This window comes from Cajanus cajan, chromosome 2 (genome assembly GCF_000230855.2).
Source record: "Cajanus cajan strain Asha chromosome 2, NIPB_CcT2T_4, whole genome shotgun sequence".
In the NCBI taxonomy this organism is placed as follows: Eukaryota; Viridiplantae; Streptophyta; class Magnoliopsida; order Fabales; family Fabaceae; genus Cajanus; species Cajanus cajan.
In genome coordinates this window covers 58,409,724-58,426,612 of record NC_138518.1, presented here as the reverse complement: position 1 = coordinate 58,426,612, position 16,889 = coordinate 58,409,724, and the positions used below count along the sequence as shown (strand labels likewise).

The 16,889-nt window shown below is 36.5% G+C and overlaps 1 protein-coding gene and 1 pseudogene across 1 annotated transcript; both read right to left on the bottom strand.

Moving 5' to 3' along the window:
* Positions 1-143: 143 nt before the first annotated feature.
* LOC114914902 (disease resistance protein RPM1-like) lies at positions 144-3,089 on the bottom strand. The gene has a single exon (XM_083068526.1). The coding sequence runs from the start codon at positions 2,963-2,965 to the stop codon at positions 161-163; it is 2,805 nt and encodes a 934-aa protein (XP_082924652.1). The 5' UTR covers positions 2,966-3,089; the 3' UTR covers positions 144-160.
* An 8,507-nt stretch (positions 3,090-11,596) lies between these two features.
* Positions 11,597-16,591, bottom strand: LOC109806355 (disease resistance protein RPM1-like; annotated as a pseudogene).
* Positions 16,592-16,889: the final 298 nt, after the last annotated feature.

Genomic DNA, 16,889 nt, shown 5'->3' with positions numbered 1-16,889 from the left:
CATTTTCCTAATTTTTCAATAGAATTCCAAAGGATTACATTTAGAAAACAATTGCATTATTTTAATATTAAAAATAATGTTTGCCTGTCGATCTATATATATATATATATATTAATAAGACGGAAAATGAAAACACCTTTTTTATATAGAAATCTGGACATTATTGGACTTTTGAAACTGACTCTCTCTTTGGGAAAGTCGACAAGTTTGTAATTTGTACACAGGGCACATGTTGGATCATCCAATGCTCTTGTCCTCCATCGTCAGCAATGCTCTGCTCAAATTCATATGGCATATACCTGATATTGAGAACTTCAAGTTTCTCTAAGTGTTGAATGCCATAGGGTACTGTCTTGAGATGTTGGATTTTTTCTAATTGAAGCTTTTTCAAAGAATGTAGTGCTCCTCTTCCAATAAAGATGGAATTCAATTTGGACAAATATATAAGCTCTAGCTCCTTTAGTTTTTGAAACCCTCCATCTTGAAAATGCATAGTTTCACCTACGTAAGCATGAGAACTGATAGAGAGGAACAATAAATTTGGCATATCTTCCAGTGATTCCAATGGATCCTTAGTTAACTTGGAATTCTTCAAAGATAATTTCACAAGATTTTGAAGCTGAGGAATCCAATTTGGTAACTTTTTTAACTTCCCATTTAAGCAAAGCTTCCTAAGTGTAGATAGGGATGACATAAAGGGCAAGTCAATTATTTCATTGTCATCTTCTGGATAGAGTCTAATTTTTATCCAAAGAGGCTCATAAATATGTAGTGCCTCTAATTGCATCTCATGTATTGAGGCACATAGAGTGTTTGTGTGTTCTTCCCTAAAACTAGCAATCCTCAAATCCTTTAAGTGCTTTAACTTTCCTAGCTCTTTAATCACCAATCCGTCAGGATCTATTTTGAGTACACGTATCTTTTCAAGGGATGTCATGCTTCCAAGACTATCCATTACTTCAATGGAAGATAGTGTATCACCCAGAAGATGACGCAGCTTTCTAAGTTTGCTAATCTCCTTTGCTATGTAAGACACAAATGTATTTCGTACATCCAAGGTCTCCAAGTTTTGGAGCTTACCAATAGATTTTGGGAGACTTTGTATCCGTGTATACCTGAAGCTTAGATACTTCAAGTGGATTAAATTCCCCAAATTTTCAGGAACATCATACAATTGACTGAATTGAGCATAACCAAAATCAAGTACCTTCAACGGCATGTATTTTGCAAGGATTTTGCCCATCAAGTGTTCACATAAAATTTCCTTTGTAAAAATTAGAATTGACCGAATGTGTGATCTTTCAACTCTAATCAAATCATAGGAACCTGCTGTTATTGTTAAGCGTCTAACGATCCCACTTGACATTAATTGATTATGCTCATCAAAATATTGACAAAACCCAGTTTCCTTCACTTTTCTAAGGATCATGTCATGTATTAAGTCATGAACACGACATCCTGTAACTTTGCCATCAATGCTAAATGAAGATACTTGCACCAAACTTCTACGGATCAACCCTGATAAATCTTGTTGTGCAACTTCTTCCAAAGTTTTTCCGATTTCATGTTTGACAAGCCCTTCACCTACCCACTGACTAATCAATCTACTACATTTAACTTCATAGTCTTCAGGATACATTCCAAAATACAATAGACATGGTTTAAGATTGTAAGGCAAATCTTCATAACTTAGACTTAAAATTCTAGTTATACTATTTAACTCAGAATTCCTTTCCAACTTTAAACTTAGATTTTGACTAAACAATCTCCATTCGTGTGCACTTTTATCTTTCTGGGATAAAAGACCACCAATGGCCACAATTGCTAGAGGTAAACCTTTACACTTTCTAACAATTTCAACAGATATATCTTTAAGCTCTTCTGGACAACATCCATCAGAACCATACTTAAATGCCTTGTTATAGAACAATCTGTAACATTCTTCCTTACTTAATGGTTCTTCTAGCTTATGCACTTCAATAAACGAAGATTTCTTACAAAAGTCCGCAACTTCCTCGTACCTAGTTGTGATTAATATCCTACTTTTATTGTGATCATCTATCACAACAGATTCAATGTCATCCCAAAATTTTTCTTCCCACACGTCATCAAAAAGCACAACGTACCTCTTGTTCCGCAACTGCTTTTGGATTTCTTCGATCAACGACCTTCGATCCATCCGAGAAGCATTCGGAGGAAGATCCTTCATGCTGTCGCAGCAAAGCTTGTCCAACATATCCCTTAGCAATGCTTCTACATCGTAGTATTGCGACACTGTGATCGATGCATGGCACTCGAAGTCCTTATAGACCTTGTCAAAGACTTGCTTTGCAAGAGTGGTTTTTCCCACTCCTGGAATTCCTACAACGGAGATGACTGTGCGTTCTTGTCGTCCCTTTGTCAACAAATTTTTCAAAACAAGTCTATGGCTGTCAAGGCCCACTACCTCATCTTCCTTAATAAAGAGAGGATCCATTCGAAGTTTGAGCCATGGCACATTTTTATTTCCTCTAAAACCGCTTGTTCTTGGTTCTAAAGGAAATTGCCTTTGGAAGCCATCTCTTTCAGCAGAAACAAGTGATTTAACATCCCGAAGATTATATGCTATTTGAAGGCGAGGGATGAGAGTTTTGAGAAAGTCAACAGCCTCGCATAGTAAAGCTGCACATTGAGGGTCATCAAGGTGTTTTTCCTCATTTTCAATGATCTTATATTCATCAATGACATCTTCCATGCGAAAAGCTGCTTCTCTCAGTCGCATCACCCTTTTTTTTATTCTATTACGCTTAGCATCACCTTCTTCAGCTTCAGCCACTTTATCAGCATCATTGATGAAATCTTGAAAGCTCTCTAGTTCTTCTGTAATGTCTTCAACTTCTTTTGGGAGGTCTCTAAGCATTTTCACGGCTTCAACAAGTTTTGGAAGCAAATGCTCACGAGCCAAGGACACTGCAGTTTCTGCCATTTCAATCTAGCTCTCTTTTTTGGTTTTGTATTTGTGGTGAGTGCAAAACATCTCTTAATAGTGGTTTTAGTCATAAAATTTGGCACGGCCAAATTAAAATATCATCCACTTGTCCAAAAACACATGGTAGCTAGTTTGACTCACATGAGCGCTGGCCAAGTTTCAGACACAGGTGGGAACGTGCATGGTTGCTAGAACTGACTTTGCAATTTGTTAATGTTGATTAGTTGTCTCCATATCCATATCATATCACGCTACCCAATTTTAAATAAGTTGCTCATATAATATTGTTAAATATCATGTCATGTCATAAAAAGTCTTCGCATCAGACAATAAAAGCAGATTATGGGTCAATCTGGATCTGTTTAAATACAGTTTCAAATCTGATTCAATGTACCACAAAAATATTGTAGAGCAAGTCGTGAAAATATTGTGATTTAGCTAATCTTCCAATCAATGCATTTAAACAATAATATATGTTATGGAGAACGTGCGTGTTGTTTGGTGCTTGTCAGCATTATTTTTTCGTGGAGTCAATTTCAGGATTTTCACTGGAATTCCAGAGTACTAATTCTTGATATGATGTTACAAAAGAGGGAATAAGTTAACAGCATAGAACTCTCCGTGCAAAGTGCTTTTCTAGTGAACTCGTATATATGTAGGATCTGTTAGGAAAAAATTACGCTGATCTTTCCCATATCTTCAAATTTGAGAATGGAGCAAAATAATTGTGGACAAATAGCACACACAATATTGATAACGGAGTTCGGCCAATACTGCCTACGTCTCCGGGCTGCTGCAGATATTTTACTGAAAAGGGAAATATAAACAGTGTTTACAAAACACTCACAATCTCTCAAAATACTCACAACCACTCACAACCCACGACCCAACTACACCCAGAAAAATTAAGAGCTTCTCTCTCTCTCAATTTTCTTATATGTGTTTATGCTTTCGTTGGATTGCATAAAATGAACGGAGTGACTTGCTATTTATAAGCACGGATTGTAGTGTGAACGCTCAAATTTCGGTGGCCTCAAATTTGGAATTCGGTTTCCAAATTCAATTTGATTACTGTGCCTCCAATTTTGATTTCGGTGGCCTGCCAAAATTGATTTCATTGGCAGCCACTATATTTGACTTTTCAACAATCTCCCACTTGAAGACTGATTTCAATCTGTCTTCACACTTTAATCAATGTAGCAGCCTTCCCTGGTCTGTTACTCTAGCAGGCCAACTGAAGTTGAGCACAACTTCAGTTTGTCAATGGTCACCACCTTTGTCAACATGTCTGCTGGGTTCCTGCTTCCTAAGATCTTCTTCAATGTTAACACCTCATCCTCTAGCAGAGATCTGATAAAGTGATAACGGATATCGATGTGTTTTGTCCTAGAATGAAATGCTGAATTCTTTGCCAGATGTATTGCACTCTGACTATCACTATGCAAAACACTCTTCTCTTGGATGAATCCCAGCTCTGTTAACAAACCCTGAAGCCATATCAATTCTTTACTGGCTTCTGTCACTGCTACGTACTCAGCTTCTGTAGTGGATAAAGCCACAATTTTCTGTACCTGCGACATCCAACTAACAGCTGTAGTACCAACAGTAAAAATGTAACCGGTGGTACTTCTTCGGTGATCGACTTCACCTCCATAGTCTGCATCTACATATCCTTGCACCTTTATTTTGCCTTTACCAAAGTGCAAACATCTTTCTGTGGTGCCTCGTAGATACCTCAAAATCCATTTAACTGCTTCCCAATGAGCTTTTCCTGGATTCGACATAAACCTGCTAACAACTCCCACTGCATGGCCAATATCTGGCCTTGTACAGACCATTGCGTACATCAAACTTCCAATGGCTGAAGCATATGGAACTTTAGCCATAAAATATCTTTCTTCCTCCGTCTGAGGAGACTGATCCTTGGATAGGCGAAAATGACTAGCCAAAGGTGTACTAACTGGCTTGGCATCGCCCATGTTAAATCTTTGCAAAACACGGTTGATGTACTCTGCTTGAGATAACTGCAAAATCCCTCTTTGCTTATCTCTCGTGATTTGCATTCCAAGAATCTTCTTTGCAGGACCTAAGTCCTTCATGTCAAATTCTCTTGACAATCGCTGCTTCAAGCTTCTTATCTCATCCATATCTAAACCAGCTACTAACATATCATCAACATAAAGTAGCAGAATGATATAACTGGACTTATATCTCTTGAAGTAGCAACAGTGGTCAGCATTGCACTTATGGAAGCCTTCTTTGTGCATGAAGCCATCAAACTTCTTGTACCACTGTCTTGGAGCTTGTTTCAGACCATACAAGCTCTTCTTCAACCTGCACACCATATTCTCTTTTCCTTTCTCTGAGAAGCCTTCTGGTTGGTGCATGTATATCTCCTCATCTAGATCTCCATGAAGAAATGCAGTCTTCACATCTAACTGCTCTAGGTAGAGCTCTTCACTAGCAACAATGCTCAACACTGTTCTGATTGTATTGAGCTTCACAACTGGAGAATAAATCTCTGTATAGTCAACTCCTTCCTTTTGCTGGAATCCTTTGACTACTAATCGAGCTTTGTATCTTTTGGAGCCATCATGCTCCTCTTTTACTCGATACACCCATTTGTTGTGAAGTGCTTTCTTATCTCTGGGTAACTCAGCTAGTTCCCACGTCTGATTTGAGATCAAAGACTTCATTTCGTCCTTCATGGCATGCTCCCACTTGCTGGCATCTGTGGCCTGACATGCTTCATCATAATCTTCAGGCTCACCTCCATCAGTCAGCAACATATAGTTCATGTATCTCCTGTTAGGTACATGAGGCCGGGATGATCTCCTCACAGGAGCTGAAGTTGAAGACTCTGGTGTGTCAGATTGTTGTTCACAACTTTGTTCCGTTGATTCCTCTGGCTGAGGAGTTTCAACTATAGGACTTTCTGGGACATCATCCACCTCTGCATACACTGGCCTACTCTCTTCTGAGTTACTGGCATCAGTGTTATGTCTGTCCTTGTACATCACTCTCTCATTGAAGATAACATCTCTGCTGCGGATCATCTTTCTGTTTTCATCATCCCATAGGCGATAGCCAAACTCATCTTCACCATAACCGATGAGAGTGCACTTCTTCGATTTGGGATCAAGCTTATTTCTGCCTTGATCACTGATGTGCACATATGCTACGCAACCGAAAACTTTAAGATGTGTGAGTTTTACCTCCTTTCCGCTCCATACCTCTTCTGGTATTCTATACTCCAATGGTACCGATGGACCTCGGTTGATCAAGTATGCTGCTGTGTTGACTGCTTCTGCCCAAAACTGTTTTGGTAAGTCTGACTGCATACGCAAGCTTCTGGCTCTCTCAGTCAACGTTCGGTTCATCCGCTCAGCTACACCATTGTGTTGCGGTGTACCAGGCACGGTTCTTTCCATTCTGATTCCGTGCTCATAGCAGAACTTCTTGAATCTGGTGTCTTCATATTCACCACCATTGTCGGTTCTGAGCTTTTTAATCTTCAATCCTGTCTCATTTTCAACCATGGCTTTCCATATCTTGAAAGCCTCAAATACATCTGACTTATGTTTTAGAAAGTATACCCATACTTTCCGAGAGTGATCATCAATAAAAGTCACGAAGTATTGCTTCCCACTGATGGATGAGACAGTCGTTGGACCCCACACATCGGAGTGAACAAGCTCGAGTTTCTCCTTCTTTGGGGTTCTTCCACTTGTCTGAAAGCTGACTCTTTTCTGCTTTCCAAGTATACAGTCTTCACACATGTCAATTTCCACTGACTGAAGACCTGGTAATTTTCCTTTAGAGTGCATAATCTTCATCCCTTTCTCACTCATATGGCCAAGTCTCTGGTGCCATAGATTGGGATTGTCATTTGCTGCAATTGCAATTAAATAACATGCTCCTGCTGTTTTGTAAAGAGTACCGCTCTTTTTACCACGAGCAATCGTCATTGCACCCTTGGAAATCTTCCAATCATCACCATGGAAGGTCGTTGTGTAGCCTTCACTGGCCAACTGGCCTACTGAGATTAAGTTCTTCGTTAGGTCGGGAATATGTCTGACATTCTTCAATTCCCATACAGACCCTTTTAGCTTAATCTTCACTACACCTTTTCCAACAATCTCACAAGATTGTTCATTACCAAGGTAGACTTTACCAAGGTTTCCGGGAACATAATTCTCGAAGAATTCTCTCTGCGAAGTAGCGTGGAAAGATGCTCCAGAGTCTAACACCCAAGACTCCTCCTTGCTCTCCAAAGAGCATATTAATGCATCATCTCTTCCTGAGGTAGAAGCAATATTTGCCTCTGCTTTCGCCTCCTGATTCTTCGGTGCATTCTTGCACTGATTTTTGTAGTGCCCGGTCTGCCCACAGTTCCAACACTTGATAGTTTTTGAGTTGTTAGAACTACGATGATTTCTGGATTTGGACCTGTTATCCCTTGATTTTCCACGTCCATTTCCTCTGGTTGGAGCCCTCCCTCTTGACTCTGTATGTAATACTGAAGAGGTTGAGGATTCACCCGACTCTCTCCGTCGGATCTCTTCACTGAGAACCAGATCACGAACATCATCTGATTTCAACTTATTGCTTCCCGATGAGCTACTCACAGCTGTGACAGTAGCATTCCAACTTTCTGGTAGAGAAGACAAAAGTATCAATGCTCGTACTTCATCGTCAAATTCAATTCCAACTGAACTCAACTGGGTTGTGACTGTACTGAGTTCATTTAAGTGTTGCGCTACTGATGCGCCTTCCGCCATCCGCAAGTTAAACAACCGCCTCATCAAGTGAACTTTGTTTGAGGCTGACGGCTTTTCATACATACTGGAAAGAGCCGTCATAAGACCCACCGTGGTCTTTTCCTTTGCAATATTGAAAGCAACATTACGAGATAATGTCAAGCGGATAACTCCAAGGGCTTGTCTATCAAGAAGGAACCATTCATCATCCTTCATGCCCTCTGGTTTCTTTCCTTCGAGAGGTTGATGTAGCTTTTTCTGGTACAGGTAATCTTCGATCTGCATCTTCCAAAAGCTAAAGTCCGCACCATCGAACTTTTCAATTTTCACCTTTCCTTCATCTGCCGCCATTGCTCCCACTCAAATCTGACTTCTCGGATCGCTTCTGCCGACAAATTGGTAACGTTGACCAATTTACACTATTCACTATTCACGTGAATAGTAAAATACTATTCATATGAACAGTATTCTCTCCAGCAATTTCGATGAGCTATTCACTATTCACGTGAATAGTACTATTCACGAAAAATACTATTCACATGAATAGTACTCTTGCCAAAGTTTAACAGAAACAACCAGCTCTGATACCAGTTGTTAGGAAAAAATTACGCTGATCTTTCCCATATCTTCAAATTTGAGAATGGAGCAAAATAATTGTGGACAAATAGCACACACAATATTGATAACGGAGTTCGGCCAATACTGCCTACGTCTCCGGGCTGCTGCAGATATTTTACTGAAAAGGGAAATATAAACAGTGTTTACAAAACACTCACAATCTCTCAAAATACTCACAACCACTCACAACCCACGACCCAACTACACCCAGAAAAATTAAGAGCTTCTCTCTCTCTCAATTTTCTTATATGTGTTTATGCTTTCGTTGGATTGCATAAAATGAACGGAGTGGCTTGCTATTTATAAGCACGGATTGTAGTGTGAACGCTCAAATTTCGGTGGCCCCAAATTTGGAATTCGGTTTCCAAATTCAATTTGATTACTGTGCCTCCAATTTTGATTTCGGTGGCCTGCCAAAATTGATTTCATTGGCAGCCACTATATTTGACTTTTCAACAGGATATATTTGACTTTTCAACAGGATCATTAGTGCCTTCCATTACACATTTAAACCAAAAGTTTGAGCTATTATTTTTTTATTGCTTCATAGAGCTGCATGAAACAGTAAGGAGTTGCACCAGATATAGGAAGGACCACGTTTTGAATTGTTAAGTCCGAAAATCCTTAGTCACACCTGCCTGAATATTAATACCTGCCAGCCTGAATATTAATAGAACTATATTGCCCCAAGTCCTGCAACACTGTCCATCATAAATTGCATCCTACATTGCTGACCTTCACTCCCTTAAATAAGGTTTGTCCATGATATTTACTGTCATCAATACCACCTAGTGAATCAAAAAATACACCACAAAAAACGAAAATTTAAAACAAAACAACGGTAACTATTGCTGTTGAAGTCCCACATAACCAACCGGCCAGTCGGACCCGTTGAACAGAAGGGTTAGACCAATTCAACTGCAGAGATTTTGTTTATTGCTTTTAAAAAAAATCAAAGGAAAACACAATCTATGAGAATAAAACCCTACTCGTGGGAGTGATGAGATTTTGAAACAAGTATACCGAGTCACTATAGCATCGAAATTAAATACGGGTTGTCAAACCTAGAGACTAGGAAAATATTTATAATTTATGATATCCTAGTAAAAGCTTGAAATAGAAAGATTCACAGATATCATAAATATGATGTAGTTCATGTTTCAATATTAGAATTATTAAAAGATAATAACAAAGCGATGGTAAAATTGAAAAATAATGGTATGTAAAGCTATTGTAATTGAGTTTCACCAATCTCACCCTTATGTTCTCCTAAGATCATCTATATATGATTTCTATCATCTAATGTTATTGAATTCTTTAAGATCATTCCAAATAAATTTCTTGCATTTAGAAATTCCAAGGAGTCTAACTCAATAAATAATTCTTTTATTTATCAAATTAGAAACCTTACATTAAGTTTAAGAACTTGTTTAACTAACAACTTCAAATCTATTCCTAATCTTTAGAGTTGTTAGGTGATTTGATTCAAAATTAGATTTAGAAAATATTTTTCAACCAAAATTCAAATCAAAGATCAAAGATGAGTAATCAAGTCACTTGAGCATAAAGAATGGAGTCAGAATCAAAATAACTAACATTGAATAATAGATTATCATATATATAAATCAAAAGGAGTACATGAGAGTTTGATAAATTGTTGAACCCCAACCCTTTTGAAACAACTTAACCGTTTGGAAATGTCTCGGTCCTTTTCCAAACACCCAAACAGATTGGAGTTTTTTGAGACTTTGGACCTTCATTAAATTCTACAAGACATAAAACAAGAGTTTAAGTAAAATTTTCATCAACTCTTTATAAACTAACTAGTTTATACAACTCTTTCGAATTTTGTAATAGTTTAGGGGTAAAACACAAATTTCTTTCAAAACTAGTTAAATAAGTGTCAAAAAGAGTTAAGTTATTTAAGTAAAATTGACACTTATCAGGAGCATGAAGAATCATATTAAATACTACAATGACCACCTATTAATTCCAATGTTTGTAATAAGTATAACTTAAATAACTTTTATAGTATATTATTAATTTTAAAATATATTTTATAATATATATATATATATATGCAAATATTACATGTATTATTTTGTAATACCAATTACAAGTATATTAATATATATATATATATATATATATACACACATATTATTTATATTTTTAATTTTTATTAATTTATATAGTTTAACAGATAACTTTTTCATGTATTTCTTTATACAAAATAAAAATAAAGATAATTTTAAATAAGATAAAAATTAAAATTTAAGATGCGATATGAATTTATTAAAATTTATAAGTATAAAATATATATAGCATGAATTTTTTTAAAACAATTAATAGAAACTAAGTGATGCGAATCAATTAGTAATTTATCAATTAAGCCTCTAATTCATTGATCCAGTATCTTAATCGATTTGATGACCAATCCAGCTTTTAAAATTATGCTTATTACTCATTAGTCATACAACGACAATGCATTGGTGTGGAGGATTCCATTTTGGAATAATCATATCTCGGTTTGGTGGAGGTGTGATTATCAATTTCACTCTGCATAATTAGAAAACAGTTGCATTTTTTAATTATTGAAAAGAATAAGGATCAAACACCCAACCCTTTTGAAACGACATAACCCTTTGGAAATGGCTCGGTCCTTTTTCAAACACCCAACCAGATTGGAGTTTTTTGAGACTTTGGACTTTCATTAAATTCTACAAGACAATTAATTTTAATAAATTAATTAAAATTAATTTATCCATTGGAATCACATAAAGATTTTTAAATAATTTTCGACGGATATATCCATCAAAAATTTCTGACGGATTTTTTTTTCCGATGCCCCTTTTTCCGATAGATGCAAATCCCTTTTTCCGATGCATTTTTCTTGTAGTGTTAAGAACATAATCAAAATCATTGATATAGAATAATAAATCATTATATGTACATGAATCAAAAGGAATACATAAGAGTTTGATGAATAACATTTAATCCCAACTACAAAAGAAGATCAACTCCTCGTGATGAAGAAAATCAATCTATAAATTATAGAGAACGAGGTGTAGAAAAAGAAAGGAAACCTTTAGAAGCCCCATTCCTAGTGGGCTCTTGGACCTCGAAATCGTTCTTCAACTCTTTTTTTTTATTCTTTCTATTCCCTCTGTCCTTATATGTGTTGAAAATTAAAACAGAGCATGGAAGAGAGAGAGGGAACCACTCAACCTGTTGGAAATGGTTGAGCGATTTGGAGAATTCTTCATTGTAAAGTAACTCCAAGGGCTAAGCCGTTTTGAAACCGTTGAGCACCCGGGCCTCTGTGTCTGAAATGCATCCCTGGGACCAAACCACAAATGACTGAGCTATTTGGTTCCCCTGCTCCACTGATGCTTGAAGCCATGAAAGCGCTCAGCTCTTTTCAAAGAGCTTAGCTGTTTGGCTCCTAAATTCTCCAAACTTTTAGCTTCCAGGACCTACAAAACAAGGAACAATATAACTCTAATAAAAACCATTAACTCTCAACAAAATAACTTAATCACTGTACAATAAGTGTTACTACTAAGATGAATAAAAATAGGGGATAAGTTGAAGATTTTCTATTAAAATCATGATGAATAAGTGTTAACTCAAACACGAAATTCAAGTAAAATCTACACTTATCAACATGTTGGATCATCCAATGCTCTTGTCCTCCATTGGGAGCAATGCTCTGCTCCAATTCAGCTGGCATATCCGATCTTCAAGTTTTTCTAAGTGTTGAATGCCAGAGGGTACGTTTGAGTTTTCTCAAAGAATGTAGTACTTCTTTATCAATAAAGATGGAATTCAAGTTATACAATCCATTGAGTTTTATTGAGCACTGATGGTAGATACCTGCAGGCCTAGGTGAGGTAGTTTTCTCATGGTAAGTATGAATGAAAATTAGATGTTGTCCACTCTCCAGATTTTCTTCCTATCTTGAATCCACCAACTGGTACAAGATATGTAGAAAATATAATCATAACTTACAAAGAACCTTGCTACAAATTTTGTTAATGCCAGAAATAATGTGACTTGGTAACAAATGAATGAGATCTTATATATATGAGCCTATTTGAATAAACCTCTCCTAAAACACATTTAGGAGGAAAAAAATGGAAGGAAAAAGTAAATAAGCTTTCGATAAACTAAAACTAACTTATGCACAAATTAAAAATAAGTCTTTAGAGAAATTAATGAGAGAATTCCTTCAAATTAATTTATACATAAGTTAATGTTAATTTTTTGAAAAATATATTTTATTTTATCTTTTTCTTTTTCTCCGGGAAGTGTTATCAAAGAAATTTGTACAAACAAATCCATAGTAACACCAACAAATAAGCTGAAAAAAAAAAAGAAAAAAAAAGGAAGGAAGCTATTGTAAGAATTTACTTGCCTCTTTAGTCGGTCTCTGTGCTTGCACCTAATGTGAATGGCTTGGTTGGTCCATCCTTGAAGAATCTAAATACACAACTCTACCTTATCTGTTTACGAGTTCAAGCATTTTTAATCTCCTATCTAAGCTGTAGCATAGAAAGAAAAAATAATTAGTGAGGATTCATTTTCCTATATTTTCAACAGATCGAGTTGCAAAAGACAACAAAAATTATTGAGACTGTGCAAAATGCTTTTCCAGAGAGCTCATTTATGTAGGATCAGCCCCATCCAATACAAGTTTATACTAAAACCTTCAGATATTATTTCTTTATTTCTTCACAGCTAGTCAGACACCATGGGGTTACACTAATTATATGTAGTCCAAAAGTCCTTAAGGGTGACCCCTGCCTGATTAAGCTAGAAATACATTTACCCACCAAGTCCAAACTAGATATATTACACCCATTATATTTGGACTGGCTATTATAAATTGCATCTTACTTGAGTTTTATCCATTATATTTACTATCAATCTATCATCAATACAATAACACCAAGTAGAATGAAGAAAAACACAACAAAAAAGTGGGAATTTATAAAACAGAGAATTCGTGACCCTTATCAACATGGAAATAAAAAATTCAATCCTGTTGAACTTAATTAAACCCACTACCTAGCAATTCAGAGCAAAATATTACAACAGGCATTATAATGAAGAGGCTATTTTTAACAAATAACGGCAACTATTGCTGTTGAAGCCTTGTACGTACCAACACCATATAATATCTTAATACTTATTAGAAGATTTTATCCCTAACTTGTATGAGTGATGTAGAGACAGAAAAATAAAGCATAAACTATAAGAAAATCAAGAAAAAGGGAGGCAAAAGTAAAGAAATCATTTTAGGAATTGCAAATATACCATTTATTTGCAAGGTTGGACGCTTTATAATGACTCCACATCTCTGTAATTTTGCAGACTTTTAATCAAAACCACTGAATTTGTACCGGACGATCCAGCGCTTTTTCTTTCCACATTCATAAATTCCTTCCTCAATATCATCTGGCAGGAACCAAATACTGACAACTCTAAGTTTCTCTAACCCTAGAATGCCTGGTAATCCCTTGAGTTCGGGTAAGTCCAATAACTCAAGTGTTTCCAAAGAAAGAAGTGCTCCCCTATAGAAATTGATCCAAGACAAATCATCCATAAAATCAACTTGCAGTTTCTTTAGTTTCCGAAACCCTCCTTCCTCAAAATGCAAATCTGAACCTTGATAAGCATTGTCACTAATGTTGAGGAACAACAAATTTGGCATATCTTTTAGTGATTCCAATGGATCATTAGTTAAAAAGGAGCCTGCCAAGGACAGTTTCACAAGATTTTGGAGCTTTGGAATCCAATTTGGAAACTTCTCTAACTTGCCACTCAAGCAAAGATTCTTAAGTGTAGGCTGGGGTGACACATAGGGCAAGTCAATCACTTCATTCATCTCCATTATTTCGATACGTAGTTTCTCCAAGGAGTGCATCTCATTCATCGAAGAACATAAAGTGACTCCGTGTTTTCTGCTAAAATAATTTAAGCATAGATCCCTTAATTTCTTTAGCTTTCCTAGCTCTCGAATCACAACTCCATCAGGATCTATTTTCATTGTACGTATCTGTTCGAGGGATGTCAGGCCTCCAAGACCATGCTTTACTGCTTCAAAGGAACACTTGCGGCTAACCCGAAGATGACGAAGCTTTCTAAGCCTTGTAATCTCTTCCGGCATCTCAAACGCTGCTACTGCTTTCACTTCCAAGGTCTCCAAGTTTTGGATTGGAGCTTACCAATGGATTTTGGTAGACTTTGTATTTTTGTATGTCCCAAGCTTAAATACTTCAAGTTGATTAAATTCCCCAAATCTTCCGGAACATAATGTAATGGAGCATGATCAAAATCGAGTACCTTCAATGACATGTATTTAGTAGGGATTATCCTTACCAAGTTTTCAGATAACTCTTTCAGAGGGATAAATAAAATTGACCTAATGTATGAGCTTTCAATACTTCCAAGTAAATCATCAAAATTTGTTGCAATTGTCAGGCGTCGAACGATCTCACTTGAAATGGAATCGTCATGCTCACCAATATACTGACCAAATCCTGTATCCTTGATTTTTCTAAGGATCATCTCATATAATAAGTCATGAACACTACATCGTTTAGGTTTACCATCAATGGTAAATGAACATACTTGCACCAAACTTCTAAAGATCAACTCTAATAAATTTTGTTGTGCAACTTCTTCCAATGTTTTCCCCCTTTCAGATTTGATAAACCCTTCGGCTATCCACTGCCTAATAAGTTTATCGGACTCAATTTCATAGTCCTCAGGATACATTCCAAAATACAATAAACATGATCTGAGACTATTAGGCAAATCATCATAACTTAAACTTAAAATTTTTGCTATACTAAAGTCGAAATTCTTCTCCAATGCCAAACTTAGATTTTGACTGAACAGTCTCCATTCAAGTGTATTTTTCTCTTTTTGTGACAAAAGACCACTGATAGCTACAATTGCTAGAGGTAAACCTTTACACTTTCTAACAATTTCAAGAGAAATATCTTTAAGTTCTTCTGGACAACGTCCATCAGATCCATACTCAAATGCCTTCTTACAAAACAATCTCAACGATTCTTTTTCACTTAAAGGTTCTAGCTTATGCACTTGAATGAACGAAGATTTCTTACAAAACTCTGCAACCTCTTCGTTTCTGGTTGTGATTAATATCCTACTTCCTTTTTTATTATCAATTAGGGCAAAGTCAATCTCATCCCAAAAATACTTATTCCATACGTCATCAAAAAAGATAACATACCTTTTACGTCGCAAGTGGCCTCTTACTTTATCTATCAAGGACATTCGATCCATTGAAGAAACATTCATTTTTTCTTTCGCAAACTTTTGCAACATATTCCTGAGAAGATCTTCTACAGTGTAGGATTGAGACACTGTGATCGAAGCATGACATTTGAAGCTTTCAAAGACCTCCTTGTCGTCAAAAACCAGCTTGGCAAGAGTGGTTTTTCCCCGTCCTCCCATTCCTACCACAAAGATGACGGTGCGCTCTAATCGTCCATTTATCAACCAATCTTTCAATTTATGTTTAGGCTTGCCAAAGCCCACAACCTCAGCTTCCTCAGTGCAAAGAGGAGCCATTCGAAGTTTGTGCCATGTGACATTTTGATTTCCTCTAGAACTGTTTGGTTTTTGTTCTAAAGGAAAATGGCTTTTGAAACCATTTCTTTCTTCACTAACAAGGGACTTAACTTTCTGAATCTTATATGCTACTAGAATGCGATGCATCAGAGTCTTGATGAAGTCAACAGCCTCACATGGTAAAGCTGCACATCCTGCAGGATCATCAGGTTGCTTTTCCTCACATATCATAAATTCATCGATGAGATCTTCCACGCGAAAAGCTACTTCTCTCAGCCGCATCACCCTTTTCTTGATTCTATCACGCCTACCACCATCTTGTTCAGTTTCAGCCACTTGATCAGCATCATTGATGAAATCTTGAAAGCTCTCCAGTTCATCCGTAAGGTCCGCAACTTCTTTTGGGAGATCTTTCAGCATATTGAAAGCTTCCCAAAATTTTGGAAGCAAATGCTGACTGGCCAAGGACACTGCAGTTTCTGCCATTTTAGTTTATCTCTCTCTTTTGCTTTGTGGTGAGTGCAAAACTTTCTGTTGTTCAGCATTATATACATAGCCAAGTCCATTGTCGGAGGAGGACTTTGAGTTTCTTTAATATTTCTTCTGCAAGTTGGATTACTAGCAAATTTGGTTTCAATTCCATTATTTTTTAATGGACCATGCTTGTCATTTAATATTTATTTATTTAATTTATTTTTTAATGGACCGTGACTGTGAGTCTTATTAATCTCTGACCATTGTGTTTTAATTACAAAATCAATTTTTATTTGTTTCTCTTTTATTCTATGTATTCCCATTTGATTCTCTTTGTGATAAATGTTGAAGGGGAAGTAGATTGAAGCACCACATGGCCTATATAATTCTGCCTCTAATTTGCCTTGTTTTTTTTGTTCTTCCTTCTTTTTGGAAGAATAGCTAGAATATAGATCAAATCAGTT